The sequence below is a fragment of the Perna viridis genome, chromosome 3 (assembly GCF_037379345.1).
Source record: "Perna viridis isolate PV_CMFRI_1.1 ecotype Kerala chromosome 3, ASM3737934v1, whole genome shotgun sequence".
In the NCBI taxonomy this organism is placed as follows: Eukaryota; Metazoa; Mollusca; class Bivalvia; order Mytilida; family Mytilidae; genus Perna; species Perna viridis.
In genome coordinates this window covers 931459-955656 of record NC_142447.1, presented here as the reverse complement: position 1 = coordinate 955656, position 24198 = coordinate 931459, and the positions used below count along the sequence as shown (strand labels likewise).

The following is a 24198-nucleotide window of genomic DNA, read 5'->3' as shown; positions in this document are numbered from 1 at the left end:
CACGTAGCCCTTCCAAAAAGGTGGAGACAACACAATCACACAGTTTAACTTGTATGTTGGTTTAAGCTTAAAATGCAGATTTGATAACTATTGTTTTGTCTTTTCTTTTCTTTTTGTTTTGTTTTGTTTTGTTTTGTTTTGTTTTTGTTTTTGTTTTTGTTTTTTGTTTTGTTTTGTTTGTTTGTTTTGTTTTGTTTTGTTTTTTTTTTTTGGGGGGGGGGCATGGCACTATTCTGACTCTTTAAGACGCCACCGTTGCCTAACAGACAGGCTTTTGGAACCGTGTTATGAGAAAATAGTTTCATACGCTTCCTAATATTTTATTTCCGATATCCATATCTTTACGAAAAATATTCTGTTTCATATTATAGATGATGGATTTTCATAATGTATATTTTTTATTTCAACTTTAACTTGACGCACCTTCCACCAAAAGTTCAAGACTATTTAAAACTCGCGGAAATTTGGATGTTGTCCATTTGTGTTGAAATATACCGGAATAATGAACTGTAATGGAAGAGGGGGGATTAGCGCATTAAAAAAAACACGGTTTAAATCATTTTCGAAATGTATGTACTAAGTCAGGGCTATGGCGGTGGTTTATCAGAGTTTGCTTGTTTTATTATTACCCTTCATTTTTCCTTAAACATTGAATGGGTGATGAATGAATGTTATTTTTACCTTGTGTTGATTTTTGTTTGTTTGTTTGTTGGGGTTAAACGTCCGAGCAGCAATATTTCAGCTATATTCCGACGATGAACATGAAATGGATGATAAAATGAACATGAAATGAAAAATGGGATGGGACACAAGGATGATAAGGTCAACAAATTTTGATTGCCACAAGACAAAAGGGAGGGGTGGGTAGGGTCGGGCACTTTAGCCTCCTGTGGCGGAGCGCAAAGGTTCCTACTCATATCGAATACCGCAGCATGGTTCTTTAACGTGCGAGGAACGTGGCAACTTTCCCAACACGGTGCACCACTATGGTTTGCGGTCAGGTTTCCGTATTATAGCCTGACAACCCCAGCATGTAACACGCCAGGAGTACCCCATATCACCACCTGGGGCACACATCCCAGTTGTTCTGTGGGCAGAGCGCCTAGCCCCCGGTTAGGTTTCTGAGCACTAATTGGTCGCCTTTTACGACAAGCTTAGCGCTGCTGCAGGCCTATTCTTTTAACACCCGGACCTCCATATTTTGATTGTTGATGTGCCTACAGTTTCAGAGGGTACTACTAAACAAAGAGTGGTAAAGAGCACAAAAGTCTGGTAAAGACTGGTACCGAAATATTGACTTATTTTATTAAATAAAAGTTTCTTTGTATCTAAATAGTGATATTCTTTTATTTTTAGCTAAAATAAATGTTTTGGTGCATTTCTGTATACATTTATTTACATACGGTCACGACTTCAACATTTTCGTTTCTCCAACATGGCGGCCGTAAAATCTAGAGTACACAATTCGTGACAATTTCAGTGCGCAATATTGTTTTTATGTGAGTTGTAGTGTAATCATGTTATTTTGTCATTTTCAAATGTTTTTAAAACTTTTTCAGTCTTTAATCTTGTATTTTATCACTCGTTTATAACTCCCAGATGTCACGACAGATTCGTTGTAAACAAAGGATCGAGTAGGTAGAAGTCTGAGTGGAGGCCAGGTCATATATAAAAAGACACGTTGATTTAATAAAATAACTTTGAATCATAACAAGTTATATACCATACATCATTGTTTTTGTTTATTTAAATGCAAATAAATAGCTATTTAACTCCTTCACATCACCAGACTTTGCGAACTGATCGCGCGACAGTGTCTAGATGCAGATCTATGAATAAATATCCAGAATAGTAGTTGATATATTATTTTCAATAGTCACATAGAAAAATAAACACTATACAGATACTAAGAAACATTTATTTACTCAAATAATTCAAAATTACGATACCTGTCTTTACCAGACTTTTGTGCTCTCTACCACTCTTTGTTTAATAGTACCGGTTTCAGATTATTTTAGTTCGTTATTGTTTGAAGTTTTCTTTTCTAATTATTTTGTTGGTCTTCAATTCTATCATTATTTCTCTTGACTTTTTGAAAGCTCCGAGAGTCTCGAAAAACTGTTTATATCTATAAATAGCTCGATTGGTCGGCATTTTAATGGCGCACACTGATAGCGTCGGGAGGTTGTATAATCCATGGCCATCAAGTGAAATAAGACTTTACAACAATGAAACATACATAAGATTTTCATCCTTGAGCATTTTTGATTAATATACAACAATGTATGCCCAAGAGGAAGGTTAGGATTATACTTTTATTTCTGATATTTGTATTGAAAGAAAGAATTGATTTGGTTCTACGCATATATCGCTTTCTTGCATTCATATTTTATACTTCAGTGCTGACCACTGTTCAAGAGAAAATTTTACATTAAGCAATAGTTAATATTTTATACTTCAGTGCTGACAACTGTTCAAGAGAAAATTTTACATTAAGCAATAGTTGTAAAACTTACTTTCAGTTCAAGTTTTTCCTTCTCCATTTGAAAATGAAAATTTTGCCATCAATGTACATGTAAGTGGTCAATATTTTATTATTCTGTTACTAATAGTCCATAAAATTAAGCTAAATAATCTCTCCTACATTTAATGTACTTATAGTAGCATAGAGATCTTGCTATGCAATCTCCATTGGTTTGTATTCAAGGCTATCCAGTTCAAAACTGAATTCATACTGTAAGGAAGGAACATGATTCATGTCACAAATTTATACATGTACCTCCGTCACTGAGGATCGAATACTTGACTCCTCGTGGACAAGCCAGTGAGAAACCAATTGTTTTAAAGAATCAAATTCCTTTTGCCTCGTCAATTAACTGGCAATTTAAATCCCAGTACCTATTGCAATGCAGGTAGGCCGCCCGCCTTGCCATAATACAGCAAGGTTAAGATTTTGATTGAGGGGATATTTTCATTAATAGCTTCTGAAGTGGTGTTTATCTAATGTTCTGTGCAACTTGATTTAGACTTATATAAAGGCACTCAATGTAGGAGGAAGACAGTTTCAACTTTGGTGGACAATGCATCCCTTTTCTCCTAAAAAATGTTTATATCATGTTATTCCAACAGTACTGGTAAACCACAGGAATATGAAATTCTGTCAATATTGTAGGTATAGGGGAGCATACATAGGGAGTGGAAACATGTTAGACTGGGGATCTTCTTGGATCAAAATGAACACGTGGCTCATTCTCTGGTTGGACAAATTTTCATTGTGGCGCGTGTCCTTTTGCACAGAAAATAACTTGCCAAAAAGTATGATAAGGCTGAATGTGACATATTTAATAGCACAAGCTACAACATAGAAATCAACAATGGTATTTTTTCTGCCTGTATTGTCTATTTCAATTATACCAAGGTAAAGTTTTACCTTCCTTAAACTTGACCATACGTCCACAGCTCAAGAGAAATGAAAACCACTGGTAGGTATGGTCATTTTGTTGATACCATACAACCACGTGCATTTAACAAGTCTTAATAATTTAACCACAAGAACTTAGACAGTAAAACGTCGTTTTCATCCAAATTGTGTCATTAAACAATATCCTTTAGAACTTTTGGGAGTCGACCCATTGCATTTTCATAAAAGTTAGGCAAATTGAACTGCTTTTATCTGCCAAATAATTGCGGAGTCGTTAAGACATTGTTATATAAATTAAGATCGTCTTCCTCCCTCTCCCATCACATCAATCTTTATCAAATTGAATTAAACTATTGATATTTTCGATATTTTATAAAATGAAGTTTTCAAATTTTGTTCATTTAAGAAAAAACAGTAAAAATCATTCAGCTTTTCTTAATCTTAATGACTTTGCCATCAGTGATAATTGTAAATTTGACAGATTCGAGATGCTTTTACACACGCGTTTCACTCCCTGACACATCAAACCCCCGGAAATTACCAATCAAAACATTGAAATTGTCATTAGAATAAACACATGCGCCATCATATAGATTTATGACAGGTATAGGTGATCAATAAACGAGTAATTGGGAACAGTGCCGATTTGCAATGCATGACGCAAGGAAAGTAACACATGGCACAGTGCCATGCAAAAAGAGGCCATGGAGAACCCTGTTGACAATCCTCTGTGTGACTCCATACCATATTAATTGAAAGAACTTTTGATTCCTGTGACTGCACTACTTCACTTCACACACTTTTCACAACTTCTAAATTCAGCAAATCTGAAATACTTACTTTGGACTTAACCTGTACTGAAAACCTTGTAAAACTATGATATTACTAGTTTTTGGCCTCCTACATGTACCTGTGTTATAAAGGAATTGTCAATTTCATAAGCACAAAACTATTTCTGTATTAATGTCTAATTATTGAAATCTGATGAAAAATACTGGTAGAGAATTTACCAGGTATGCTTATGGTTCTCTCTTTGTCCAGTATGTAATGGTATAAGACAAGTATTTGCTGTACACATTTACAGTACTAAGTTTGGACATAAAAAAATTAATCAACATTTGGAGGACAAACTCATTTTTATGTGTTCAGTGACTATCTTATTTCAAATTTACAGACATGTTCGAGGGGGATGATGATTCAGATGAAATCACCCCCGATCTTTGGCAGGAAGCTTGCTGGATTGTCATCAGCTCATACTTTGACGAAAAAGGCTTGGTTCGACAACAGCTTGACTCATTTGACGAGTTTATTCAGATGTCTGTCCAGCGAATTGTTGAAGATTCTCCACAGATCGATCTTCAGGCTGAAGCACAACATAAATCAGGACAAGTTGAAACTCCTGTTAGTATGTTATCATCACTCATTAATTCTTCAGTAGGATTTTTATTGCACTTTGAAATACAATTATCAGAAGTTGGGAACATGTGTTTACATTTTCAGGCTACAAATTGATAGGAGCCAAATTTGCAAAAAATGAATCTTTTGTATTTCTGCAAAATGCAAGGAACCAACAAAGTTTAAGAAGCCATTGGATGCTGGCCCTTGATACTCATGGAGACTTTCTGTAAGAAATCTAGATCTCTAACAGCTACTGAAAACCAGATTTAAAGCCATTACAAGAATAATGTTATAATGTTTAAAAACTGCAGGATACCAAACTAGTCTTAAAGTACATATTTCATATAGAAAACTAAATGGAGCTTAAAAGTTTTTCCTAAGGTTGCAATCTTGACTTCTATCAGATATTATGACTTATCCAAAAGTTACTGTAGAGATTTACATCAAGTTGTCTCATTCTGAAGTTTTATGGGCAAGTGGGCTGACATTTATATTTTATAGTGACAGTTATAACAAGAAGAGGTATGGCATATACATGTATGTCAACGATACCCCACAAAATCTATTTCGTTTGTTCTTTTTAGCCTAGATACTTATTAAAGTTTGAACAGATTTACTTGTCTAAACCAACACATTGGGAAAAAGATGGTGCACCAAGTCCTATGATGCCTAATGAAGCAAGATTAAGGAATTTAACGTGAGTTATATATATAGGCATTACTTTCACTTTTAAGTGAATGTTTGAAGACAACTACTAGTCTGATTATCAGTGATAGACACTGGGTACTGTATATGTCTATGGTTGTAATATCAACTTAGTCCAGTTTACTATTGCCAGGAAAACCATCATTATCTGGTTTGTGCATGTGAAATTGGGAGCTTAAAATAGCATCATTCTCGTATACTTAGAACCACACTAGTCTTGGAAAATTTTTGCTAGCTTTGAAGATCAATTACTAGTCAAATATAAGCTTTTTCCTAGACAGGAATGGTCAAAACATGGCACCCAAATGTTTAAGAAAATGATATAATCAGCTTATCAATACCAGACCATTCGACCCAAGGACATTTGGATCATAACCCATAATTCTTTATGAATGCTGGACATTTTGGCCCATAGCCATTTTAGACCATGGCAATTTGGAGAATGCATTAGGACAATAAAACTATATATCATATCAATTTTGGAAGTTAATAACAATAATGTATTATATCAGGGCTGACAAAAATATGAAAGTTGTTTCTTCCTGTGCGTTAAAGGTTTCACCTTCCTCGTATTGATAAAAACAAAACAAAACCTTACAATTGCTACAATATCAAATAAAAAATATGTCTTCTGTCCAATTCAACATGAACTACTTGGGGAAGAAAGGAAAAAATATGTCTCCTGTCCAATTCAACATGAACTATTTGGGGAAGAAAGGAAAAAACTAGTGACACATCAGAGCTGTAAACTGAATGTTTTAAATCATTAATGAAATTAAAGTAACTTTTTCACTTTTATTGTAGTTATTCAGCTCCACTGTATGTAGACATCACAAAAACAGTTGTGAAGGAGCATGAGAATCCTGTTGAAACCCAGCATCAAAAGACATTTATTGGTAAAATACCAATCATGTTACGATCCACCTACTGTTTACTAAATGCTCTCACCGATCGTGATTTGACAGAGTTGAATGAATGCCCTCTTGACCCAGGAGGATATTTTATTATCAATGGATCAGAAAAGGTGCTAATTGCACAGGAGAAAATGGCTACCAACACAGGTAATGGAATAGTACTGTTTAAAAAGTGGAAAACTACTACATGAATGTAAATGTACAAAAATGTAAGCACATATATTCCAATGAAATCTTGTACATGTATGTCAGTGTGTTTAATTCACCATGTGTACACATGTATTATGTAATTTAATTATATTATTTGCAGCTTATGACTATCAGTCTTTACTTGTGGGAAAAAATACAATTGTTAAAGTACATGTGTCTTAACTAACTTCATTTAAGGAGGCAGACCTAGGGTAAGGAATATAACTCTTGAAATCAGTGATTTGTTTGTATTATATTCAATTCACCAAAGCCTTTCAAGCTTTCCTTTGAAAGAGAAAGTTTCCAGTATATTTTATAATGAAGTAAAAATAAGGTTTCTTAGTAATTACTTGTAATTTTGTTTCTTTACAGTGTATGTATTCCAGCAGAAAGATTCTAAGTATGCCTATAAAACAGAAATCAGATCTTGTTTGGAACATTCTTCACGACCTACCAGTACACTGTGGGTCAATATGATGGCCAGAGGGGGTGGGGTAAGTAAATGAAACAGCCAATGAACTTTTAACAGTAAAGATTATTTGAGTCATTCACATATTGCATTAGGTTGTACATAATAGAATTAGAAGAATATTTTGACAAAATACATGTAATTACCTTCAAATCATTAACATTAAATCTATACTTTCATCATTTTAGTTCTATCAACTGTGAAACAAGCTCTTACTTCTCATAAATTATATTGGCAGATATGTGCACCACTTTTGAGTTCTTTCAGTCATAAAAAGGAAAGTTATTGAATAGAATGTTGGTTGCAGTGAGTATTTTCCCAACTTATTCTTTTAATCTTTCTTTTTTTAAAGTTTTTTAGTTTGATGATTTGTTCCTCATTTGACACACCAATTTAATGTCAATGTATGTGTTTAGGGTGCTAAGAAGAGTGCTATAGGACAGAGAATCATAGGAATTCTACCATACATCAAACAAGAGATCCCAATAATTATTGTGTTCCGAGCCTTGGGATTCGTGTCAGACAGAGATATTCTAGAACATATAATTTATGACTTTGATGATCCTGAAATGATGGAGATGGTAAATTAACATGTATTATTGTTAGGCCAAAAAAATAATAGGTTTGTTTTATGTTACCAGGAAGAAAATAAAAGTGTAGTTAGGTAGGGAAATTGTTTTATCTTTCAAAAAATGTTTTACAATGAGTGAATGTGGAAACATTGTTGACTTATACAGTGCCAGATCTAAAATGGCAATAAAATGTCAAGGGTAATCACAAAAAAGTAGGGCAGCTGGAAATAGACATGTTATTGTTTTTTTGGCCTTACCCTATTTTTATTGTAGATAGATTGGTTTACAAAATGAATATTATATTTTTCTGTCTGTCTGACAATTTGTACATTGTGTACATGTATATACACATAATTTTTTAGATCCTTGTAAGAATGTTGCTGTATACTGATTTTCTCTACAGTGTGTAAAGAAATAAGATTTACATAATATGCGGGTTCCCACAAAACAAGAGGCACACATGTACTGGAATTTCTTTTCGTTTTTTCTGTACCAAGGGAAGCAAATTTTTACCTTCAAGAAGAATAAAATTTTTACCTGAAGCTGTGTTGAATTAACACACACTTAATAAAATCTCAGATATGATATAATGAAAAATACAAAGGCTGATAGCAAGTATCAACTATGTTTTGTATTATTTTACACTGTAATGTAAATTCAGATTTAAATGGTTGAATGTCCTTTGGCAATCTAATATTTTGTCTGATACTGATAAAAAAGGTGAAATAGGCAAAAATCACCAGTAAAGGAGTATGGAGATCTTGACAGTCTGTTTTTGTTTTGTAGGTCAAACCATCACTTGACGAAGCCTTTGTTATACAGGAACAGAATGTTGCTCTAAACTTTATCGGAGCTCGTGGAGCAAGACCAGGTGTCACTAAAGAAAAACGCATCAAATACGCAAGAGAAATTCTACAGAAAGAAATGTTACCCCATGTTGGTGTCAGTGATTATTGTGAAACAAAGAAAGCTTATTTCCTAGGGTAATTATATTTATACCCTGTTACAAAGTGGGAGGTATATACTAATGTTTTATGTCCATCAGATTTTTTTTTCAATTACTTGTCACAGCAACCTGATAATTATACAAAACTGTATGTAGGAATGTCACATCATAAGATTCAGTTTCAGACTGAAGTGACATTTCACTTTATTTGTTTTGGGGCCTTTTACAACTTGCTTTACACGTTCACCTGGCCAAAAGGCAAGATGAACTATTGCCACCGCTATGTGTCTGTCGTTCTTTAACTTTTTCAAACATCTTCTTCTCTGAAACTACTTGATAGAATGTAACCAAACTTTTGATCTGGCAAAAACCTTGGCCAATTTTACTTCAAATAGACCATAGGAGTCAATTTGATGAATTTTGGAAAAAAAAACTCATAAACATATTCTGACAAGGTAAAATTGATCAGCATTGTGAGACCCTTCTTTGCTGAAATTTTCATAAAGATCTGTTGAGCAATGTTGAAGTGACAAAAAATGACAATGAGCGATTTATTTTATAATAGAAAACTAATGCTCTCTATTGATTAAATGATTCTTGTGACAATAGTACAGTAAGGTCAAGAGTCTAGCTTTAGAAAGCTAAAAAGACTATTTTTGACCAGGTGAGCGATTGAGGCTCTCTTGAGTCTCTAGTATGTTGTGGGTTTTGCCCGTCACTGAAGACTGTGTGGTGACCTGTAGAGTTTAATTGTTTGTTGCTTGGCTTCATCATACCATATCTCCTATCACTGTTTGAAAGTTTTTTTCATATTTTAATTATATGGTTTGTTGAGATTCTTCAGTGAGTAAACCTCGCAGTTTTTTTTTCTAATTTTGATAACAGTGTATCGACCATTTACTAGTTAAGGATTTGTAAATTAAGTATTGTAAAAAATTTCATTGTGGCACCTTGAACTCTCATCAAATTTTCTTACTTATTACTATAATGTTTATGTATCTATTTTTCAGTTACATGGTCCACAGACTACTGCTTGCAGCCATTGGTCGGAGAGAAGTGGACGATAGAGATCACTATGGAAACAAACGACTTGATTTGGCAGGGCCTTTATTGGCTTTCCTCTTCAGGGGGTAGGTTTTTTTTCATGTCCTAGAGATGTGAATTGATTAATTGAAAAAGGTATCAGTATGCAAGCTGGAATATTTCAAAAGTTTTAAGCAAGTGAACACTGTGAACAAGCTAAAACCTTCATATACTGTCAAGCAGTGTCATATTTTTCTTGTATCAAGAATATTCACATTCTGATGACATGTTTTATCAGCCTTTGGTCATTCCCAGATCTAAGTGGATATAATTTTGTATGAAGGGGGAAATGTTCATTGATATTTTTTTATATCTGTTGATATGCCCTTGACTTCTCTAACAACATTTGTCTTGATACTGGTTCTATAGAACTTATCAACAGAATGATATACTTAAAGTTGAAGATGATAAATTTTGGGTAAGAGGGATGAGATCAGACGAGATTCACTTTATTTTCACCAATAATGTGTTAAATTGTGGTTATCTCCCTTTCTATACTAAATTATAAAGTTTTAGAATACTCAAATTTGTTCATTCCAGAAATTTGAAATGCTCAGAATGCATTCTTACCAATATGCCTTTGAAGCTGAGTATACATCCTAATTTCCATTTTAGGTTGTTCCGTAACTTAATGAAGGAAGTCAGAATGTATGCACAGAAGTTTATTGACAGAGGAAAAGACTTTAACTTAGAGTTAGCCATTAAGACAAGAATCATTACAGATGGTCTGAAGTACTCTTTGGCTACTGGTAATTGGGGAGACCAGAAGAAAGCCCATCAGGCCAGAGCTGGAGTGTCTCAGGTATTTGTGAATACATGTAAAATGTTGATTTCAGAAGATTCTTTATATGATTGCAACACAATCACAATATACAAAAAAATCTCTCCAAAACAAGAATAAAACTGCAGTTGTCTGCTTCATAAATACTTGCATTTCTTTTTAGGAACATGTGGTTAAGGTATGTCACCCACACTTTGTACAAAAAGGCTGATATGAGTTTGATAATTCCTTTGTACAATGTTTGTCATTGAAGGAAGAAGTTTTGTTTCCATTTTCATTGCTTTTTCCAACACAGTCAAGATAGTTTCGCTTTTTACCCTTTGAACTTACAGATGCTCTTCCATGCACACGCAATTCACCTGATCAAAGTTCTCTTTCCTGATTGGCCAAATACTGATAATTTTGTGGCGTTCAAAAAAATTATAGTGGAATTTGAAATTATGTGCCATGTGTTATTTCCTGATGAAATGTAGAAAATTATAAGTAATAAGAACAAATTTTACTGTGTCAGCTATAGTACTTGTTTAATTTCAAAGTAATGGGGTTTTAAACTCTAAAAAAAAGAGGTACCAGCATACATGTATCATGTGTTTTAGTAGTTATTTACTGAACAGACAAACAAAACAATCTACTACAACAAAATCATTGTTGATTTCTGAAGTCATTTTGTATTGATATACTTAGTACATGATTATATGTTCTTCAACCATGATGTATAATTCAATGCCTTATCATTGTTATCAATTTAATGCAGGTGTTGAACAGGTTAACATTTGCCTCAACATTGTCTCATTTACGACGTCTTAATTCCCCAATTGGAAGGGACGGAAAGCTGGCACGTCCTCGACAGTTACATAACACACAGTGGGGTATGATCTGCCCTGCTGAGACGCCTGAGGTAAAACTGGGGGATATGATAGAAGAAAATATTTTATTGGTTATGAAAACAGTTATGAATAGGAAAAAGTGTACAATGTACTTGTATATGCTATTAATTATGACAATAAGAATATATGTATGTCATTTAATAATGGAAGTGTCAGGGCTATGATCTCACTGCAGTAGGATGTTACTGAAGTGTCAGGGCTGTGATCTCACTGCAGTAGGATGGTACAGAAGTGTCAGGGCTGTGATCTCACTGCAGTAGGATGGTACTGAAGTGTCAGGGCTGTGATCTCACTGCAGTAGGATGGCACTGAAGTGTCAGGGCTGTGATCTCACTGCAGTAGGATGGCACTGAAGTGTCAGGGCTGTGATCTCACTGCAGTAGGATGTCACTGAAGTGTCAGGGCTGTAATCTCACTGCAGTAGGATGTTACTCATTTGTCAGGGCTGTAATCTCACTGCAGTAGGATGTTACTGAAGTGTCAGGGCTATAATCTCACTGCAGTAGGATGTCACTGATGTGTCAGGGCTATAATCTCATTGCAGTAGGATGTTAATGGAAGTGTCAGGGCTATAATCTCACTGCAGTAGGATGTTACTGAAGTGTCAGGGCTATAATCTCACTGCAGTAGGATGTTACTGAAGTGTCAGGGCTATGATCTCACTGCAGTAGGATGTTACTCATTTGTCAGGGCTACAATCTCACTGCAGTAGGATGTTACTCATTTGTCAGGGCTATAATCTCACTGCAGTAGGATGTTACCAAAGTGTCAGGGCTATAATCTCACTGCAGTAGGATGTTACTAATTTTTTGCTTTCCACTAGAAAGTTTGGCTGGAAAACTGTTTTTCCATATCAGAATTCAACATTAAAAACAGTTTCATTTTACCTTGACAAAATTTCATGAAAAGATTACAATTTCGTTTGGAATATGAAAGGACTGAAGTCAGCTTGAACTTAAATACAGCAGGAAGTTTTTTGTAATTAGTTCTTTCTTTTTACATAGAGAAGGTACAACAATGGTTGTGGTACATAACATAAAAGGCTGCAGTTGAATCAGATCCTCCATAATTACATGTAAACAGTGTGTTTATGCCTTTTTATTCATAAAAAATTAAAACAGGGAATGTGTGGACAAAAACCCCATAAGTAAATGTCTTACCTAGAACATGACAATGTGATCTTCCATCATAATTTCTGACCTTATATTTCAGGGTGCTGCTGTAGGATTGGTGAAGAATCTGGCTCTAATGGCATACATTTCTGTAGGATCTCAACCCTCACCAATTCTGGAGTTCTTGGAGGAATGGAGTATGGAAAATTTGGAAGAGGTGGCCCCATCAGCCATTCAGGAGTAAGTTTATACAGTAGTCTGGTAAGCTGTTGTGAGAAGGCTTTGGAACTGATTACTGATACTTGAAGTCTCACTTATTGAAAATCCATATTTTATGGAATGATGTGAAGAAATAATGTTAATAATTCCTACCTGAAAGAGAGTACTTTTGTCTGCCATTTCTTAGATTAGTGTTTCTTTGTTGAAAATTATAAAAACTGGAGATTCTTCAAAGACAGTTAACAAAAACCAAAGTTCTATAGGGGAAGTTGTTTTACATTTAGCTTCATCATTTTTTAAACTAAGCTAATTTAACTTCAATATAAATGTAGCACTTCTTAAGGAATAATACCACAGTCTAGCAATGATTGTTTGTCTTTAACAGTGCTACAAAGATTTTTGTAAATGGTTGTTGGGTTGGTATACACAGAGATCCAGAACAGTTGATGGGTACCCTGAGGAAACTCAGGAGAGAAATGGATATCATTGTATCTGAGGTAATGAATATTAATATACCAAAATTCTTATTTTATTAGTATTGAAATTTTTCAATATTTTGGGTAGTGAATACTCATGGGGACCTACAGTCCACCAGTATATGTAGTAGCATTGACCCAGTGGTTTTTAAAAACAAAATCATCGCAAATATAATGTATTATATCTCAACTTTAAGGGTAAGGGCTATATAGCAGTAACTTTGCCCATTCATACCTTCTTTCATCCTGAAATCATTTGATTGTATTTTATTCATCTTCTCATACCTGTTAATCTTTGGCACAGTTTAGGTTCTCTCCCATTGACACTGTCCTATGTGGGAGATTTTTATATAAGGCAAATTTTTTCTGTATAAGTTCAATTATTTTAATAATTTTAACTAAAATCCTCTTACAAATCTTACATTTTTATGGAAATGATTATAAGTTTTTCATTGATTTTGTGGGATAATCTTTCTTAATATGGGAGGATTAACATCCATGGCATCTTCCAGTAGATTCATGTTGGATTCATAGGTGTGATATAAGAAGTTGTAAGCCACCTCACCTTTTGTGTTTGAATCTTTATCATTAGCCAAACTATGGGTGAAGTACAGATTATTATAAGAATCCAGTGGGTCCCAGAGGAACAGTGTTTCATCAAAATGTTTTTAGTCACTCATCACCTGCCATGTTTTTTTTTTTTTTTTAAGTTAAAAACTGCTTGGTTAATGCAGAAGGTCTAATTATAATTCAAAATTAGGACTTAAAACCACAATCAACCAGTCAAAGTAAAAACATTAATTTCTTTTTCAGGTATCTATGATTAGAGATATACAGGACAGAGAGATTAGGATCTATACAGATGCTGGGAGGATCTGTCGACCATTACTCATTGTAGAAAATCAGAAACTGTTGCTGAAGTACAGCCATATCAAACAACTGAAGCAGAAAGAATACAATAACTATAGCTGGCAAGATTTGGTTGCTAGTGGTGTTGTAGAGTACATTGACCCCTTGGAGGAGGAGTCTATTATGTTGGCAATGACCCCTGATGACTTGACAGAAAAGGATGTTGCTTATTGTTCAACATATACACATTGTGAAATTCATCCAGCCATGATTCTTGGTGTTTGTGCCTCCATTATTCCATTCCCAGATCACAATCAGGTAAAACAAACAGCAATTGATCAAAAATCAAGTGAGATCACCATGTATATCTTTTGAATTTCTTAAATTTTATACATCTTGGTTGTGGTCTGTGAAAATTAAGTGAGATGTATCAATCAATGAGGTCATTCAGATATAAACTGAAACAGTCTTTGAAACCGAGTACCAGATATAAAATAAAATTCAACCAAAAATTTAAAATCAAATGCATATGTTATATTCCAAACTTGGAAAACTGGAAGGGAATGAAAAATTATGATTTATTTTGTTTTATTTTAGTCCCCCCGTAATACTTACCAAAGTGCTATGGGTAAGCAAGCTATGGGTGTGTATATCACCAACTTCCATGTCAGAATGGACACCTTGGCCCACGGACTGTTGTACCCACAGAAACCTCTAGTCACAACAAGGTCTATGGAATATCTCCGATTCAGAGAATTACCAGCAGGTTTGTATGACAGGGTAACAGTAGGATGGGATCTTTGTAGGTAAAAAAAGGTGAAACAAAGCATACCAAAGTCCAGGTAGATCTGTAGTTTTTTTTTAACTTGCATGTTTGTGTCAAATCTTTAATCTGGAATGCTTACATGTGTGCAGTTGGTTGATAAATTTGGCTGTTTTAGGATCACAGGATAATTGATGATGTTCATTACATATACAATTTTCATCACTCACTTTGTTGGTTAATGATTTCAACAATAATCATTTCAATATTACAAGTTAATTTCAGTTGGTCTTGTTTTGATTCATTATAAAATTTTTGATGCCACATAATGTAATGCTTCATCCAGCTAAATAAAGAGGAAAATATGTTTATCCTCTAGGTATCAACTCTGTAGTGGCTATTGCCTCCTACACAGGGTATAATCAGGAAGATTCTGTCATCATAAACTCTTCTGCCATTGACCGAGGATATTTCCGATCCTTCTTCTTCCGTTCTTACAAAGATTCTGAGGCAAAGAAAGGATTGGACCAGGAAGAAATATTTGAGAAACCTACCAGGGAAAATGTACAAGGTCTGTAAGAATAATTTCTAGTTAATTACTTTTTTTACAATGGCTCATTTTTTCTGTTCAGATGTTCAGTTGTCCTTATATGATATAACTATATAAAGAAGAAATGCACAGTTAAAAGATGATATTATACATGTATATCTGACATTCTGTGAATGGTGTCCACTTTAATGCTTTCTGATTGGCTAATCAGGGAAGTTTACCTCGTGGACAATATTAACTATTTGAGATTGACTATTGGATGTGTTCACATTTCTCATATCCTTTATTGATCTCTGAACAGATTAGCTGTATTGGCTTAGCATGTTAGTCATAGAATTGATTACTGTCTGTTTTGTCCAGTATGATTTTTCTTTCATCTCCCTTACATACATTTTAGGTATGCGACCTGCTATTTATGACAAGTTAGATGAAGATGGAATTATTTCCCCTGGTGTGAGAGTCTCAGGAGATGATGTGTTGATTGGTAAAACTCTCACTATGCCTTCTACCGAGGATGAGGTAAAGTTTCAGTTGTCTCCCCTTAACCAGAACTATTTTTTTTTCTTTAAGTATTTACTCTATAGTAAATCTAGTGTAAAAGTTTTATTTCGTCTAAAAGTCCTGATCTAATTTTTAATACCTTTAGTGTTCTGTTTACTATCTCTTTTGTCAGTTCGAAATGATTTATTTTTACAGCTTGAAGGTACAGCTAAGAAGTTTACCAAAAGAGATGCTAGTGTATTCATGAGGAGAAGTGAAACAGGCATTATTGATCAGGTAAAGATGGTTTAAATCATTGCCCCAACCGCTTTGTTGATCAGCTCTTGGAATACTTGCTTATGTTGTAGGTATTATCTGGAGCCAAGTCATACCAAACAAATTATAAATTGGAAGTCTCTGCTTCTACCTTTAGTAAGGAGTTAATAGAGATCAACCTAGTAGTAAGAATTGTGTCTGGGAAGGAATAAGTTTCTGCAGACTGTCACATCAATGTGCTTAAGATGTGGTTCAATGTGCTTTGTCATTTCATCATTCTTAAAATTCCACCCTGGAATATAAAATATTACATGATGAATTCTTCAGGGTAACAAACTGCTCTATTATCGTCTTAGCTATTTTACAGTGTCCTGCAATGTATGATATGTCTTCTAGTCAAACAGTAGTTTTACACTTCTCAATAATATAGTCTCTGCTCTCTCTATGAAAAAGCAGTTCTTACAAGGCTATGGCTATGATATTAACTGATCTGGCCGTAGAGTTTGCAATGTCCACTTTAATGCTCTCTGATTGGCTAGTCAAGGGAGTTTACCTCGTGGACAATATCAATTTACAGAGATTAAGAACTGGATTATTAGCAGTCCTTCATATCATTTCTTTATTTCTGTACATGAAAATGCTAATAATAATTTTTGTGGTGGATTTTATGCTCGTTAGACTGCCCTGCATGTCACATTGTATGGTTATTTAGTACAATCTTTAATCAGGCATATTTAGATTTTTTCATAAATCTTAATTTTAGGCCTTACCTGACCCAAAGTTGGACATAACTTGGTACAAAATTAATACCTTCATTTGCACTGGATTCAGATTTTGGAGTTTCCATCTGCAAGACATGGACTTGTGTCAAATTATTAAAAATGTGTATGTTTCCTATTATCCCATCCACCCTATTTTTTCAGCTAAAAATAGTGTACCCTATTTAAAGTCATTTTTCAATAAGCTCTGTTAAAGTCAGAATGTTTATCACTACACTGAATGTGAAACAAGCAGTAAAATATTTTTTTTTAATCCTTATTTTTTTTCATTGGTGTGTTAGAAAACACATATTTTTTTAGCCTTAGACTATGTATGACAAAAGCAGAAATGTTCATGTATTATTTGTTAGATATTTTTGTTCTGGGATATATGCAGAGTTCATATGTAGTGATTTCTGAGAAAACCTGATATTGGAAAAGGAGTTAAGTGTAAATGTGTGTAAGAATCAGGCAAAATAGAAAAAGTTAGAAACATGCATATCAAAACTGATCTGACCCAATATCAATCAAGGATGCTTTCTCTATTTGAAATCACCATTATTTGATCTGTGCATCAGTTATCAATAGAATCTTAGAAAAATGAGGTTTTTGACAGAGTTATCTGCCATTGAAATGTTCATTTTCAGTGCATTTCAATGAAATTGTAACTCAATTGTCCAGCATGAAATGGAAAATCTTGTCTGATTTCCTTGATTCTGATTGTGCAAATAGTCAAATTCATTATCAAAATGATGGGTTTTCCATACATGTTTCACCTTCTGCCTGATTCTTATAGGGACTAACACTTAATACATTTAAATTTTCTCTATGCAATTAAATGCATTTGGTGTGATTTTAGGTCCATCAACAAAGTGTGTGACATTTAGATATCCCTTTTGCACGTATGTATCTGCACAACCATGAAATATGTTAATGAAAATAATTAAATATTTTTTTATCAGTCCACTTTAATGCTTTCTGATTGGCTAATCAGGAAAGTTTACCTCGTGGACAATATTAATATCAGAGATTAGTTGCTGGATGTAGGGCATCGTTTGCTATATCCTGTCTCATTCTTTGTACATGCATGTTTATCATGCTGAAGTACAACTCTTCATAATGTTATTAGTTCACAAAATATTAATTTGGTTTTTTCGTTTTTTTATTACAACATTAGTTTATAAATACATGTACAGTTTAGGCAAGTTTCTCATAGTACATCTGTCTGGTTCCTTTTCTACCAGTGCACAATGAGGTATTTTAGTGAGTCATTGCATTCAAGTATTCACAACAAATTATCTAATACAGTGCTTTCATTAAGAGCCGGTACCCGGTACTTTTACCCGGCTACAGTAGAGTCTGGTACCGGCAGAATAAAATAAAAGCAAAAAAAAATCATGAGGAAAAATCTAGTAAATAGATATCTAAGATTGTTCTGTCTGTAGGCTATGTCTCCAAAATGATATTCTTTAGTGTTTATTATTGTTTATATTGGTGTTTTCGCTGAGGTCCGCATCGGAATCTAATCGGTAAAGCACTTTAATCTACGACGATTTAACATAGTGTCCATTTGTAGAAAACACATGGTAACTTAACCCCCGATTATTTTGTGCCGAACAAAAAGCTTAACACGGGTGAAGATTCTGTGAAACTTGTAAAAAAAATGCTGATCGTATTTGGTATTGCCCCATACCCATCATTTTTCCAGATATTTGTTGTGATTTGTGCAGACGAGAGCAGGAATTTTTAGTGTGGACAACAAGTCAATACGTGAAACAAACTTTTACAGAATATGATTTAAGGGACGACCATTCGAGGGGAGGGGAGGGGAGGGGGAGTTTTGGTAAAAATATTCTGGCAACCCTAAGTGTGAAAAGAACATGTCTGGCCTTTGCTCTCAAGATTATAAAAAAATATTGGATCTGAGATTCAACACTGCTATAGATAATATTAGAAAATAAATACAGATCAAAAATTCTGTCTAAAAGTCAACCAGACTAAAACTGCCAGCCTTGTACTTTTTCAGAAGCAAAGAATTTCTTATTAGACTATAATTTTTAGACCAACATTTCACAATAAGACACATGCAATTGCTCTACATATCATAGTAATAATTAGGCAATAAACAACAATGAAGTTTTATTATGAAAATTATTTAATCAGCACTAAGAATCACCACGTGTTATGGAATTTCATTTAATAAATGTTTAGTTTTGTTCCTATGCTTTTATTTCCATGTGTAAGTGTTCAAATTTTTTAACAAGTAAATAAAAGCCTAGAACAAAATATGACATTTGTCAAAATTTCATATAAAATGGCATAGTAATAAATAATCAACAAAGTTTATCAGCCTTAGCCTAGAAATGTCTGGTGGGAATCATGGGGAGCTCCTGGATTTCCGGGTTTTAAGACTAAATTAGTTATGATTCATCATATATCTTGATTTCAAATTTGTATATTTTAAACAAAACTGAAGCAAATATTGCAGACTTAATCCCATATTTGCAAGTCCAAATTTAAATCTCAAAAAGGCTAACATCCAGGAGCTTCCCCCCACACACCCCCACCAATGCCTTGCCCTGGACCCACTGAAAAATTAATGAAACTTGTTGTTATCACTGTTTTAACATTTCTGGAAAATATAATTACTATCGTTTTCAGGTGATGGTGACATTAAACCAGGAAGGTTATAAGTTCTGTAAGATCCGTGTTAGGACAGTTAAGACACCACAGATTGGAGATAAATTCGCTAGTCGTCACGGACAGAAAGGAACTTGTGGTATCACTTATAGACAAGAGGTAGGACCTGGTTTCATGGTTTCATCTCACTTCAAATTGAAATTTACCCCAGTCAAAGTTTTAATTTTTAGTGATTTTCAATTAAGAATTCTGTGTGTGATATATAATGAAACTGTCCATAGGTATCCTATAAGGTATACAAGATTACATTGTAATTTTGAGCAAATGCAATACTGCTGATGAGTTCTGATTAAAATTATCTGAAGTCTAATTTATTTTTTGTTCACCATGCAATGGAAATATAGTTTTATAATGTTGCAAGCATGCATCTAACATCTTTTTAGGTTGTCATTTTTGCAAAATTAGTATAAATACTGTCAATTTCAAATTTTTTGTGTGCAATTATTATTGTAACTTTGTAATTTTAATTTCAATTTTTGTGATTATGAATTACTCCACACCAGTTATTGGTAAAGGTTCCATAATGCAAATCTTTGTTATTACAATTTTAAGTCAGTCACTGTTTTTGTGATAACAACAAGATTGCAATAACTGTGAATTCTGGGCACTTTGACTTCACCTTAGTGTACTGTCCATTCTTTATTTCAGGACATGCCATTTACATGTGAAGGTATAACTCCAGATATTATCATTAACCCTCACGCTATCCCCAGTAGAATGACAATTGGCCATTTAATCGAGTGTGTGCAGGGTAAAGTCGCTGCCAATAAGGGAGAAATTGGAGATGCTACACCATTCAATGATACTGTCAATGTACAGAAGATTTCTAACCTTCTCCATCAGTATGGCTACCATCTCAGAGGAAATGAGGTATGAAACAACAAAAATAGGTTGCAAATGTCATATGTATGTGGAATGGCAAGGTGTAGAGTCTGTAAACTGAGAAAATGTAAAGTAATAGCATTTGTCTTTAATTTAAAATACTTTCTGGTTTTTAGAGAAAAGTTTGATTCCAAGATCAACTTTTCAACAGTGGAAATCTACCTGTTAAACTGAAAGTAATAATTTCCTTGGTTAACTCACTGTTATCAATTGCCCTGTAATGGCTGGTACATTATAAATCATTGTGCCCTTGTCTTGCCCTATAGGTGTTCAAGGAGAATGAGTGTTTGCTGCTGCTCATACATACATCATAAAATTTTCATCACCTAAAACTTCGATTAAAATTGGTTGTGGAACTTCAGCATGAAAGGTTGTATCAATGAACACATTCTTTACCAGATGACAGCTTGAACTCATTGATGTTTTAGATAAGAGTATTCATGTTCTGTTCCTCATTTCTTTTGTAAATGTATAAGAGGAGGGATTGTACTGATTACCAAAATGTTCCTATTTCCGTTATGCCAATAACATCACATTGTCAAATTTTACATCTGTTATTGAAGATGCTGTTCATGTACATAGACTATGTTCATATTTGTATTTTAGGTGATGTTTAATGGATTCACAGGGAGAAAGTTAAATTCCCAGATATTCTTAGGACCTACATACTATCAGAGATTGAAGCATATGGTGGATGATAAGATCCATTCCCGAGCCAGAGGTCCACTTCAGATCCTCAACAGACAGCCTATGGAAGGAAGAGCCAGGTAATATAACTCTATATATAACTGTCATAATATTGCTTGAGGGGGGCAATCTTTGTTGGTTAAATACAAGTTTAAATTCCAAACAAATTGTCACCCTTTAATTGATAACCTATACCTTACTTCAAAACCCTTGAAGAATATTTCTTTATCTCTGAGAACTAAGTTCATTTAGATTACTACACAGAAAAACATATGTTGCAGGTATATCTAAAGTCAGTTGAGAACAAAATGTATTTTTTATGGATTTCTAATGTTATCTGTAGGAACTCGGTAAACTTAAATATTCTGTAAATTTCATGCGATTTTCATATAATTGTCTTTGTTCTTCCTGTGAACATCACTGAACAGTTGTTGGTATAAATATGTCCCCTAGAAATATATTACATGTATGTTAAAGTTAATTTACTCCTTCTTTGAATTTTGCTAGAAAATCTGCTGTCCAGTGTAGTAATTTTACAGACTTCTTGACTTGATTAATCAATGTACATAGATTTTTATACTTAGCTCTTTTCTAAGTTCAAGTCTGGCCCTCACGCTGATCTCCAGTATTTAAATTACTTATATTATTTGTATACTGTTTTGTTGAAATATTGGCGATCAGTTTTGTGATATTTGTTTCCATCACAGGGATGGAGGATTACGTTTTGGTGAAATGGAACGTGATTGTCAGATTGCCCATGGAGCTGCTCAGTTTTTGAGAGAAAGACTGTTTGAGGCCTCTGATCCATACCGAGTCCATGTGTGTAATTTCTGTGGTCTCATATCTATTGCCAATCTCAGGAGCCAGACATTTGAATGCAGGGGATGTAAGAACAAAACACATGTATGTTACATTTAAATTAGGTTCTTTACATGAATGATGCTATTGTAGAGTTCATACCCCTGCTCAATGAGTGGATGGTATATTGGAATCACCATGTCTTTCATTCTTACTTTTCAAATTTTATTGCAATTATCTCAATTCCTGACTGATGGATTTTCACATTTGTTAAGAAAAGTTTCTTGAAACACTTAAGCTTAATTATTTTGCTAAATCAAAAGTGAAGAAAACTTAAGTGGGTCATAATCTAGATGTTTAACAACTTAAATATGTATTTGGTGGTGTGTGATTTTTCATTATCTTTAGTTTTTTTATATTTCTGCATGTGTTTTGTTTATTTTTCAGATTTCTCAGATCAGGATTCCCTATGCCTGTAAGTTATTGTTCCAGGAGCTGATGTCAATGAGTATAGCTCCCAGGCTGATGGTGATGGCGTCATGAGCAACTGCAACGAGGAGTTTGGATTTGAAGGGTGAAATTCAATTGTACATTGATGACGTGATAGTGTGCTTCTAATGACTAGACAGGGAGTGTGATATCAATATTGAGTGGAATTGATGTCCTGACAAATGATTAGACGGGAAGTGTGATAACAATGTGAGGTTTTCATGTGAACATTCTTATTGTGTAAGAGAACACAGTTACATGATGGAAAATACAGCAACATGTTATCACTGACATTGAGATCACTGAACATGAGAAAAAAAAATATATGTAATAAAAAATAAAACACCGTTATTTTGCAAGTTGTATACATTAGCTTAAGTTTCCTTGATTCATATATAAACTGAACTATCTAAACTGTTCAATATACATTCATTGTTTAAGTTGTATCAATGATGAAAAATGTGATTGAGAGACAGAGATTCATGTTAAATGTGTTCATTATTTATGATTTTCATTATCTGCATTGATTGTAAATTGGCATTGAACATTATTTGTATTGTATGGATCAGGATTGTAAATAAATCTCATATTTTATCATAATTCTTTGTACTTAGCAAACATGTTTTTTTTTCCGCTTTTTAGCAGACTTCCACTATTTCAAATGTGGATTTTACTGCTGAATTCTTTCTTTTTTTTTTTTACAGTATATGTACTTCTTATTTTTGCCAATTTCCATTTTGTTCACCTCGTAAAATTGTTTCTGATTTATTACCTATACTCGGCGTCACATAAATAACATACTGTTAAAATTTGATAAAAATATTTTCTATGACTTTATTGACACCTACCATCGTTTAAATTGTCTTAAATGACTTGCTCATTCGTTTAGCCAAACGGCTTCTCCCTAAACATTGAATCGTTAAATTCCGGTCAGATTTTAATTCTTGGTGCCAATATTTACATTGTAAAAAGTCGGCCATGTTTACAGTGATCGGGTTGCTAGGAGATGTTGTTTACGTTTAAATGGTTGGTCCAAAAACCGAAGAACCCAGAATGCATTTCGGCGTTATTTCAGATATCTCGGATTTATTTTACGCCAACAACGTACAATATCGAGAAGTTAATTAAGCAGACGATTGTCACCGGAGTTTGACAGGGACTTACGAATTTCGTTTGTAAACAAATCGTCCCGTAGAAACCAACATGGCGGATATTAGTATGGGATTTTCCCGTAAGGATTTGTTACGCATGATTTAAGCTAATAAGCGACTCGTTTAGGGAGAAGCCGTTTGGCTGAACCAATGAGCAAGTCATTTAAGACAATTTAAATGACGGTAGGTGTTAATAAAGTCGTAGAAAATATTTTTATTCAAATTTTAACAGTATGTTATTTATGTGACGCCGAGTATAGTAAAGCTCAGTTGGATTTGATCTCCTTTTTTTCCACTTCCTACTGTGGATTTTATTACTTTTGTCGACTGGCCCTTTCAGAGCTTACTTAAGGGTGTGTTTTAACTTGTTGAAGACCTTTTGAGATCACTGAAAGTATTCACTATTTTGTATTTAGGTTATACACTGGTGCATTTGTTGCCTTTCATTAATACCATATCCATTCTGTTTTTTACATGATGCAGCATGTGTTTTTTTAATAGATTATGTATAAATGTCAATTTTTAACCAAAAAAAAAACATTTATGGCTGCTATGATTTTTCCTAATCAAATAATAATGTTCATGACTAAAATCATAATGGAGAATGTATAAAATGTTTGCTCACTATTCTGTGTGAGTGTTT

At 33.9% G+C, this 24198-nt stretch overlaps 1 protein-coding gene across 1 annotated transcript; it reads left to right on the top strand.

Moving 5' to 3' along the window:
- Nucleotides 1-2115: 2115 nt before the first annotated feature.
- LOC148620570 (DNA-directed RNA polymerase II subunit RPB2) lies at nt 2116-23004 on the top strand. The gene is made up of 22 exons (XM_088574230.1): nt 2116-2300; nt 4596-4822; nt 5404-5516; nt 6329-6585; nt 7000-7121; nt 7513-7677; nt 8455-8651; nt 9625-9744; nt 10313-10499; nt 11233-11376; nt 12578-12717; nt 13082-13193; nt 13986-14339; nt 14619-14787; nt 15164-15355; nt 15732-15853; nt 16031-16111; nt 19510-19647; nt 20197-20418; nt 21037-21197; nt 21825-22020; nt 22363-23004. Exons 1-22 carry the CDS (start codon nt 2282-2284, stop codon nt 22456-22458), a joined length of 3534 nt encoding a protein of 1177 aa, XP_088430356.1. The 5' UTR covers nt 2116-2281; the 3' UTR covers nt 22459-23004.
- Nucleotides 23005-24198: the final 1194 nt, after the last annotated feature.

Bases quoted from the DNA above. Each gene is read 5' to 3' on its own strand.
- LOC148620570 (XM_088574230.1), top strand. The intron at 10,500-11,232 runs GTATTTGTGAAT...AATTTAATGCAG, and splicing joins CCAGAGCTGGAGTGTCTCAG to GTGTTGAACAGGTTAACATT. The intron at 15,356-15,731 runs GTCTGTAAGAAT...CATACATTTTAG, and splicing joins TACCAGGGAAAATGTACAAG to GTATGCGACCTGCTATTTAT.